We start from the raw sequence: 11,025 nt of genomic DNA on the forward strand, positions 1-11,025 counted from the left end.
AATTTTTCTTTTAAGTAGTTGGTTTCCCCATAGGCTTGAGTCCGAGGACCATAAGGACCATACATTGCCTTGGTTCTGTCCAAAACTGATAATTTTTCTTTTAAGTAGTTGGTTTCCTCATAGGCTTGAATCCGAGGACCATACATTACCTTGGTTCTGTCCAAAACTGATAATTTTTCTTTTAAGTAGTTGGTTTCCCCATAGGCTTGAGTCCGAGGACCATACATTGCCTTGATTCTGTCCAAAACTGATAATTTTTCTTTTAAGTAGTTGGTTTCCCCATAGGCTTGAGTTCAAGGACCATACATTGCCTTGATTCTGTCCAAAACTCATAATTTTTCTTTTAAGTAGTGAGGATTAGCCCCTCATCCAAGGCATGGGGCGTCGAACTGATGGTGGAGTCTCCTAGAACTGCCCTTGTTGCTAGTGCTTCGAAGCATAGCCCCTAGTAGGACTTTATATTAGGGAAACAACACCAGGCTGCCGGAAGTAATGGAGGGGCTTTCACATGCCCTGGGCTGACAGGAGTTCGACCCACCGTCTGTGCCAACGCACCAGCCTTTCCCACAGATGGCGCCAATTGTAAGGACACAATTTGTAACGACCCCAAAATGATATTGGGTTCATACGTTTAAGGGCCTAAACAATATAATTTGTAGAGCTTGGGCTTGAAAGGCTGGGCCTTGATCATCGGATAGCGGTCAGTCGTGCTTTCTATGGAAATTTACAAGAGGGTGAACCGGGCGTGTCTAGCAAGGCCTTCTTCCGATGCGACCTGAGTGGTTCCAGTCCTTAGACCTTGTCCGAGGAGCTTGGCGTTCTTACTATTCTCCTTCTTTAGGACTTTTTGGTCTGGGAGACGACCCCCCTCCCCCTTAGTTCTTTTTCCCTTTTATACTCACATCTACCCTCTTTCCAGTGTCTACGTGTAAGCTCCACTTTTTGGGGTTGAAACTTGTCCTATCAGCCCATACCTAGAGTGGTTGGGGGTGGTTGTAAAAGTTAAGTAACATGGTGGAGAGCATGGACCTGTCAGGCGCAGAGTTTTTTATTGCAGTATTGGTAGCTTTTTCACTTGGCCTGCTCCTGCACTGAGCTCGTCCTTTCCTTTAGGGGCTCTATGGGGTGCTGAACAGAAGATCGTCATCGGCCATATCCTCAGGCCTTTTGGACTTTTATTATGCGTCTTCGGCAATAGTTCTCCTCGGCTCAGGTCTTGGGCCCTAATGTAAAGTGGGTCAGGGTCACAAATTCTCTAGCCTCACATATATAATGCAATTCAAAAGATATATCCGTATAGTATATTAAAACCAAAATTGAAAGAATTAGGAACTTATCATTTTTATTGAGTCGAGGCATGAAATCAAATTACTTGTCCTTAAGTAGTGATTTTGCCCCCGGCTACAAGGAAAACATTTTGTTGAAAATGGCTTAGGTGATTGCTCTCCTAAATATAATTACAACATTATTTTCTTTTGTGCACTCACAAATAGAGTTTCAAACTTGTCTTATTGGTTGTCCAAATAAATTTACAGTAGTATATTTTTAGGTATAGGAATGAGGATCCGCTTACGAAATTCCTTGTAACTAGCTCCATTTTAAAGATGAAGATAAAATGATACAAAGGAAAGAGCATGGCATGCATTGGCGCATCCTCAAGCCCTTTAAACTATCTAAAGTTTGGAAGCATATTTTGGAAAGAATGGAACAATAAAGCTAGGGACACAAGAAAATTTCACAACATTTTCAAATTAGTCTACCACCTCACACATTCTATAATTAATTTTTTTTTTAATGGCCTATATGTGAGGTGACATGCTAATTTGGGAATGTTGTGATTTTTTTCCCCTTAAAATGGTATAAAACTCTTTAGAAAAGAAAATAAATGTTTGTGCTGAAAATGAAAATTTAGGATTGTAAATGAGATGAACTTGTTATATTTCTAGAAATGCGTTGCTTTCTGAAACCGTACGTAGATTGAAGAGTGGGAATGGTAAAGGGAAATTCAGCTACCCATGCACCCACCACGCACGTGAGATGGAGAGCAGTAGATTGAAGATTGGGAAAGGTGAGGGAACTTCACCTACCTACGTACTCACAAAACACATGCATTATTTAAGATCCAATAGATTTGTTTTCGTTATAACTTAAAACTAGAGCCTAGCTGATCGATCTAATTTCTTCTATGTACTTGGGCAATGATGAGTTTTGGGTAATTAAGCTTAAAAATTTATAAAAAGTCCAACAATAACTCATCATTATCTATAAATTAAGGGTCTGAATCATTATCAAATACACAATTTCGTAAGAAATCTTTTTTTTTTTTTTAAAAAAAAAACTTTAGAAATGCTATTTACAGTAGTTAATTTTGTTCTATCCTGAAGGTTAATTATTTTAAACGTGCCAAAAAATTCATTTTTGTGGGAGAAAATATTACATTATCATTAAAGATATTGTTTAATAACATCTCAAATTCACATTATCTTTTCTGATAATTAAACCTACTCATTTTAGTTAACAATTCATTGGTTTACGGTGTAGAACTATGGTGTTATTGACGGTGTGGTTTTGGACGACAAGTTTAATTTCAAATATATAGCGTACTTTACTGTGCAGTGCTCTCCATCCTTTTGTAGAATCAATATTTGGTTTCAGACAAAACATATATTTTGTTTTTGAGAAAAAAAAGGGGGCTTGCATGCATGTGTAATTGTCACCTTCATGCCATATGATACATTGCCACTTATGCTATGCTTGGAAGTTTGGAAGGAGAGTAGAGGGAAGTAAATGAGAAGAGAGTAAAGAGAAATAGTTACCTTCCACCTTATACATTGAAGACAATTTTATTGTAATCCATGTAGTCTAGTTTGGTTAATGGAAGTCAATCAATGAAAATGGTGATGTTGACTTGAGTTACAATAACGATGAAGTAGTGGGCCAGATGCAATGAAACAAACTTGTGTGAGTTAAAACAACTGCTGAGATGGTTGGGATCTCAAGAGCTCTTTCATCGTCACAATTATTTTATACAATGAGTAAAAGGTTTAAAATAGGAGAGCTAAAGAAGAAGATCAAAAGTGCTGAAGATTTATATTAGGGTCCGGTTAATGTATGCCTTAAGGGCACAAATTAAGTTATCTATTTTTGAAAATATTTTTTCGGAAATTGAAAAAGCTGTCAATATTTTTTCAATTTTCAAGAATTTTTTTTCCAAAAATAATTAATTATTGTGTGCCCTTAAAGCGCATATTAGCAAAATCCTTAATTTATATTATAAGGTATGTACAATAAGATACCGAGGATACAAGCAAGGGAGGGTTAAAAGAACATAAAATTGCTTAACTAACTAGGGAATCTCTATTCTCTCCTATCTTGTCATCGGCTATAAATGTGAGGGGAAGATTCTCTTTATAGTAAGAGATTTTCCCTTAAATGTGAGGGGAAGACTCGGCTATCTTTTACGAGTTTGGGTCTCTCCTTGGTTCCTTCATCGGCTAGACATCCTTGGTCAATTTTGCCCGAGGGATCAGATCTTATCGGCTTCCATCAAAAGACAGGGGGTTACTTCTTGGGGTGGACCCTTCATCCCTTTGCCAGGTCCAACCCCTCTCTCCTAAAGGTTGTGGGCTGACCCTGATCCCTTGGATAATCTTGCTCTTTTTATGAGCTTGTGGCCCACGGCCTGTGGAATACAGCTAAAGGACCACTCTCCTACAAAACCTATTCATTTTCTCAAGAATTTTGTATAATTAATTATATAATGAATAGTTTTTTAATAGAATTATGGCTTCATAATTCTTATATGGTTTTTTTTTTTTTTTTTTTAACAAAATATTAATGTGACGATATTTTGGTAGAGGTTAGAAATAGGATGTTTTATAGTGAATCCTTATAAAATTTAATGTTGTTAGTAGAAGTACATAATTAGCTAGGTTTGATGGATGAAAGAAAAGTAAAAATTATTGCATGATTCTCATCACATTTGAGAGAGTATTTTCATTTACTTATTAGATTTAAAAAAAATAAGTTGCGCAAAAGTATGACTTCACAAAGATAAAATAAAGTTTTAATAAAATTATGCATGAGTCAAACAAATAGAAAAACCTATGATAAACGCGCACTGACTACTAAGGTTGTTGAAAAAGCAATTCTAAAAAAAATGGTGGTTTAGAAAGCTTGTAACCCATATCAATTTGCATGCACATGATGATGCAGGTTTAATTAAGAAAAAAAAAAATAACGGCTACAAGATTACTTGACTCTTGTATCCCAAGCCATAGTATATTCGAAAAAGGTCTTTGACCATGGGCCAACCTGGTGTATGTAGTCAAACGAGTCGTCTCAAAAGCATCCTCCTTTCACTTTTTTTAATAGATGAAACTGGGTCACCCACAGCCCACAGGCCACAACCAGTGTAATACTGCTCCGAAACCATACATTCCAAAACTGCAAATGAAATATAAATACAACTGCAAAAACTGCTGAACACTACCTCGACTAAATTTACTGTATCACATAAACTCCATGTGTCTACGTTTATCAGACCCAAAGAAAATTTCTGCTTAGTGAAGGCTGTTTTATATCCTAGCATTTTTTTTTTTTTTTGTGTGTGTGTGTGTGTGTGCACGTGTTGCTATTATGACAAGTTTCTTCCACAAAAAAAATTGGTTGTAAGTTCTAATCCGAAAATTAGCCTCTTCAAAAAATGGGGAGTAAGGTTATCTATCCTAATATCTTTTAAACCTTGCAAAAATAGAAATTTTGTGCAGCAGACGTGGATTACTAGGTGTGGTCCTCACTCCTCAGCATGTCTCGCAGTACTGTCAGCTGTGAGATTATAATACATACACTATTCAGTACACTCTCCATCTCTCACACACAACAACAGTATAAGATTTTTTTTTTTTTTTTTTTTTTTTTGAGAAACAACAACAGTATAAGATTGAATTGGAAAGATAGGCTCCATATCTCTCCTCCATTCCTCACCCTCCAACCGTAATCTTCAACTAGCCATCCCATTATTGCCACGTGGAACTGCAAATATCCAAAATGCAATTAATCACCACCAAGCTTCTCCATGCCATTTTTTATTTCAATTTTTAATCGCAAATCCCAAAACCTCATCAGCATATTCCATCATTTATTAAAAAAATAAATAAATAAAATATAAACAAATATTTCAAGTAGAACTTTCATTTTCCGGGGTAGGAAAATTCGAATAGACCATTTTAGCTACTATCCAATAATTTATTCCACCCATGTCCCTTCTCATGAGTCATGCCACCTTAAAATTACCTCCGAATTTGTCCAAAACCAGGGGTAGTCACATAAACCCATAAACAAAAAGACACATCAGCCTCCCATCACCAAGCCAACATTTTCTTTCCCATCTTCCAAAACCAAAACTGCCTTCTGCTTTCATCAAATCCTTTTACCCTCTTATTTGTGTCCCAAATTCTCCGTATAAATTCAAGAGGACAAGAAGCCAAACTTATTTCATGTCTACTTCTACTACTCAAAACACCAACTAAATAGAGTTACCAAAAGCCAATTCAACCATAGCTCTTGCTCTCTCAGAGCACTTTGTGAATTCCTTTTCTGAGTAGAGAGACGGAAAGAATGGCAATTTGCACAGTCTACACCACCCCATCTCTCAATTCCACATGTTCAATCTCCACCACATCAAAAACCCAATTGGGATTTCACCAAAAACAGGTAGTTTTCTATTCTAGTGGCAAGAAAACTAGCAAGAGAGGCAGCAACACAACCAGCCCATATGTGATAACATGCACAACATCAGCTGGTGATTCAAAGACAGTTGTGATAGGTCTGGCAGCAGACTCGGGATGTGGGAAAAGTACCTTCATGAGGAGGCTGACCAGTGTGTTTGGTGGGGCTGCAGAGCCACCAAAGGGGGGTAACCCAGACTCCAACACACTCATCAGTGACACAACCACCGTGATATGCTTGGATGACTATCACTCACTGGATAGGACTGGAAGGAAACAGAAGGGTGTCACTGCACTTGACCCTAGAGCCAACGACTTTGATCTCATGTATGAACAAGTTAAGGCTCTCAAGGATGGGATTCCTGTTGATAAGCCTATTTACAATCATGTTTCTGGTCTCTTGGATCCTCCTGAGCTCATCAAGCCCCCTAAGATTCTTGTCATTGAAGGTTTGCACCCAATGTAAGTAATAAGCCACAAATTAACAGTAATAGTATTCTCTCTCTATATTGATAAATTACTTGTGATATGGTCTCTTGCTCTTATACCATATTATTTAAGTTATTATGAAATAATAAATTTAATAATTTAATTTAACAATGTTTCACACACTCACATCTGGTCTCTCGAAAGAAAGGAGAATTGTCCTTGCATCTCATAGAAAAAGAAGAATATTCCATGAAACAAATTTTGTTCTTAATTTTCTTGGAATTTATGTAAATAAGTGGTTAGTTTATATTTTAAATGATTTTTATTCAAGGTATAATGCTATAGTATTATTTTTCTTTTCTTTTTATTTATCAAAAAAAATATTTTTGTTCTTTTTTAACAAATAAATATTTGTTTTTAAACTTATTACCATACTGAGTATTTATGAAATTTCCAAAGGACTTTACATTTGCCAACATATCTCGTCAGATAAATTACTTATGTAGCATGTACGTGTCTACTTCATATGTCTAAAGAAAAATGGAGTCCATAAAATAACGTTATCATGTTCATGTGTCCTTTTTTCTCTGTTTTTTCTCGGCGATAAGAAAGAAGGTAGATTTAAACCAAATTATTTTTGGGAGAAAAAAAGGAGAATCGATCAGACAATATCACTTAACCATAAACTTCTTGACAATGTTATCATTGTCTTTAAGATGGATTGCAAAATACATTCAATGTTTCTGATTGTTACAAGGGAATTTAGGTTGTCTCCAAGGAAAAAAAAAAAAGTATATATATATATATATATATATGTGTGTGTGTGTGTGTGTGTATATGTCTTTTTTTTTTTTTTTTTAAGAAATCTATTTTGATAGTTGTTTTTTTATTATCAATTATTGATACATAGATTAGAGATATAGAGCATTAGTTTATCTCAATTTATTGTATGGCTGAGGAATTCTATCTGTTTTGTCATCTTCTTCTTGGTGGGCCTTGCACCATATTTAGGTTCGCGGAACCCTTTTTTTCTTTAAAAAAAAAAATAAATAAATAAAAAAAAAATAAAAAAACTAGATAAATAAGATAAGTGAATAAAGGTCACCAAAAGCTCATGAATAGCTACGGTTATTTCGTTTTACTTCAAAAGAGGTGCTACAATCTCTAAAGATGATTAAATTTTAATCCTAATTCCTAAAAAAGAGTTCGATAATGATTTTATTAAATGCGCTTAAATTATTTAGGAGAATTTTAGTTTTGGTTGGACCTAGGACGCTAGGACTTACTTATAAAGAGCCCATTATGGCATGCCCTTCACAAAATGCTTTTATTATAAGGGGGTGAATAACAATCTTTTATATATATATATATATAGCAATTTTAATTTAAATTTTTTTTTTTGGGTAGAAAATGTAATTATCAAATATATATTTTTATGGTGCCAAAACGGGAAAGTGGTTGCATGAATAATCAGTGAAGTTGTCCTAAGTCCTAACTATTGTATTTGTAGGTTCGATTCACGAGTAAGGGACCTGTTGGACTTCAGTATCTACTTGGACATCAGCAATGAGGTTAAGTTTGCATGGAAAATTCAGGTAACAGTACTGTAACACCTCAATTATTCATTTATATATTAATTATTATAAATAAAAACTCAATTCATCTTGATCTCTATTTATGTGACAAAAATTTCAGAGGGACATGGCTGAGCGTGGACACAGTCTTGAAAGCATCAAAGCTAGTATTGAAGCCAGGAAGCCTGATTTTGACGCATATATCGGTAAGATTTTATTATTAAAAAAAAAAAAAAAAAGCTTACAAACTAGTAATTAGTAATGTAATTTGATGTCACTTCAACAACATAATAATTTTTTTTAATTAGTTATGTTTTTGTATCAATTTGTAAGATTTATGTAATAAAATATTTGTGGTAGATTGATAATATGAAGTTTACGTACATAATCATAATTAATTGGTTGGTTAAATTTTTTTTTTTTTTAAAAAAAAAAAAATTGCAGATCCACAAAAGCAATATGCAGATGCAGTGATAGAAGTGTTGCCAACCCAATTGATTCCGGATGATAACGAGGGGAAGATATTGAGAGTGAGGTTGATAATGAAAGAAGGGGTTGAGTTTTTCAACCCAGTTTACCTGTTTGATGAAGGCTCTACTATCTCATGGATACCATGCGGAAGAAAGCTTACATGCTCATACCCTGGCATCAAGTTTTTCTATGGCCCTGACACTTATTTCGGCCACGAGGTATAACCATGCTCTAATTAATTAATGCTTCTAATAATGTTTTTTTTTGGGTGCTAATTAATGATAATGGATGTTTTTTTTTTTAATATCTGTATCTTATATGATATTAGGTGTCTGTGCTGGAGATGGATGGTCAATTTGACCGATTAGATGAGCTGATATACGTGGAAAGCCATCTAAGCAACATATCTACCAAGTTCTATGGAGAAGTGACCCAACAAATGTTGAAGCATGCTGATTTCCCTGGCAGTAGCAATGGAACTGGTCTTTTCCAAACCATTGTTGGTTTGAAGATAAGAGACCTGTTCGAGCAACTCATCTCCACCACGGCTAAAACTCCTGTAGAAGCAACAAAGGCCTAATTATTAAGAAGCACCATCATGCCTAGCCAACCCTTGCTTTGCCTTGCCTTGCCTTGCCTGCATGGACAAATTAAAGCCCACCAACAATTTAATTAAGTCTCTCTCTCTCTCTCTCTCTCTCAAAAAATCAATTTAATTAAGTAGGTACGCATTCTCTGTACCCACTTATTTTCTATTCTGGAGATCAATGTACCTACTTATTTTCTATTCTGGAGATTAATGTGATAATTAATGTAATATATAGAGAGAAGCCAAAAGCATAGATGAAATTCAGCAAAGAAGAATGGTACCCTTTAATTCTTGTCATTATCTTTTTTGTTCATTTAATTCCCATACTGCATGAATTGCATCACCATTTTAACTTATAACCGCCCACCTTGTTATTCAATTACACACACAACACAATAAAGAAAAATGGCAAGCACAAACGGTTTAAGTGGTCAGCAATTTCGGCTTTGTCACTCTGTGAGAGAAATCAAACTTAAGCTGCTACATACATTGGGTGAGGAAACTATCAATATAGTCTCAAAGTTCTCTATTTCACTCATAAATGGAAAAACTTAAAAAAATTTGGGTAGAGGGACCTCCCCCCCATATGGATTCTACTTCTACAGGCAATTTGGTACAAAGATTAGAGATAGAGGCCCTTTATAGCACTTAAACAAGGTCAGTCCACGAGTTATAAAACACCTGTTTTTCTTTTTAAACTAAAGAAATGATCTCAGAAGGTAATCCGTCTACACTTTCTTTTTCAAGAGGACTGCACTTCGAAACAAACAAAACAAATAAATAAACATGTATCATGTATGGCATGAAAAGCAAATCTTATCAAGAGTATAGCCATTGAATCTAGTAAGGACATTTTCTGTCAATTTTTAGGCAGCTTAAATCATGACAAAGCACAAGGACATTTTGTAGCAGATAACAATATGTTCAAACCATTGTTAAGTAGTATATTTTATTTTGCAGTGAGGCTGCCACTAATGCTTTGATGGGGATAAAAACAAACTACATGCAAAATCTCATGGTCACCACAATCCTCTCTGCTCAAGTGGTATTCTTGACTAATAAACAATGCATCACAGTATGTAAAATAAGGTTACATACCAGACACTGAAGTAGCCAAGACCAACAGTGAAAAATGAATACTCTTGACAAATATTTTAGAATAAACCATGGTTCCTATGTTTGACAAAGATACCATGCTGTGTCAACAACTTAAAAGCACAGTATTTTATCATCGGAAACACAAGATCAAAGCAAGAGCAGAATAGGAATAACAGTTGAACCTAAAATATGTCAATTTCATGCAAGCTTCAGGAGAACGATTTGTGCAGGATGAAACTACATAAAGCAAAAACTTGATTTCTCAGCTTTACCAAGTAAGGCACATCAACGACAGCTTTTAAATTATTAACATTCATCCTATATCAAATAAAACATTATAAAAAGGTGAAAGACAATTCAAAAATATGTCCTAAGTCAACACGGAACCGCAAAATAACTTCCTGTATCAAGCATTATGGTAAAAGCAACGCCAACCTAAACAACATTGCCACTGTTGGAACTCATCTTCTAGGCAGTAGCTCTATCATTTGCCACACTCAAGAGTCAAGACAATCATCTAATAGGTAGTAGCTCTATCATTGAACACTTTCATGAGTCAAGACAGATGCCCAGTTTTCTTGGTTGCCACGTGAATGACAAACTTAAGTGGTTCAATAGAATGTGTACTAAACAAAGAACAACCGGTCACTGTATATAATTAGTTTTTGCTCAAAGAAACCACACCAACATACATAAGGAGAAGAGCTATTTGTTCTGTCCTCGTTCTACATTTCCTCCGTGAGAAGAGTATTTTTAAATGGCTAATCTATTTTATTTATTGCAGATTCTCCCTCTGCAAACTTGGAACAACATATTTTATTACTGATTACACAGCAGAAGCATGGAAAATTAATACATGCCATTTAAATGCCCTGAGAGGCTATCAGATAGGTCTCTTTCATCAATATGACAGTTATGTGTACTTCCAAATGATATCACCCCCTCCTGAATTCCGCCACCATCTCATCAAATAAAAATTTTGACTTTTTTCAGTTCATTGGAATATGCAGCTTCTTGAGTAATAAAGTTTTCATTGTAAAAGTTTATATGATAATTATAAATAGCTAATTTATACATAATAACTCAACACCGATGCAAACCAATGAAGCAATTAATCAGTGAAAATAAATGTACA

General features: G+C 35.1%; 1 protein-coding gene across 1 annotated transcript; it reads left to right on the forward strand.

Annotated features, from left to right (window-relative positions):
• Positions 1–5,345: 5,345 nt before the first annotated feature.
• LOC115971443 (phosphoribulokinase, chloroplastic) lies at positions 5,346–9,084 on the forward strand. The gene is made up of 5 exons (XM_031091366.1): positions 5,346–6,191; positions 7,669–7,753; positions 7,854–7,938; positions 8,177–8,421; positions 8,532–9,084. The coding sequence occupies exons 1-5, from the start codon at positions 5,620–5,622 to the stop codon at positions 8,781–8,783; spliced, it is 1,239 nt and encodes a 412-aa protein (XP_030947226.1). The 5' UTR covers positions 5,346–5,619; the 3' UTR covers positions 8,784–9,084.
• The last annotated feature ends 1,941 nt before the right edge of the window (positions 9,085–11,025 follow it).

Source organism: Quercus lobata, chromosome 12, assembly GCF_001633185.2.
Source record: "Quercus lobata isolate SW786 chromosome 12, ValleyOak3.0 Primary Assembly, whole genome shotgun sequence".
NCBI classification, from domain to species: Eukaryota; Viridiplantae; Streptophyta; class Magnoliopsida; order Fagales; family Fagaceae; genus Quercus; species Quercus lobata.

Bases quoted from the DNA above. Each gene is read 5' to 3' on its own strand.
- LOC115971443 (XM_031091366.1), top strand. From the start codon at position 5,620: ATGGCAATTTGCACAGTCTACACCACCCCATCTCTCAATTCCACATGT. The intron at 6,192-7,668 runs GTAAGTAATAAG...TTGTATTTGTAG, and splicing joins ATTGAAGGTTTGCACCCAAT to GTTCGATTCACGAGTAAGGG. The intron at 8,422-8,531 runs GTATAACCATGC...ATATGATATTAG, and splicing joins ACACTTATTTCGGCCACGAG to GTGTCTGTGCTGGAGATGGA.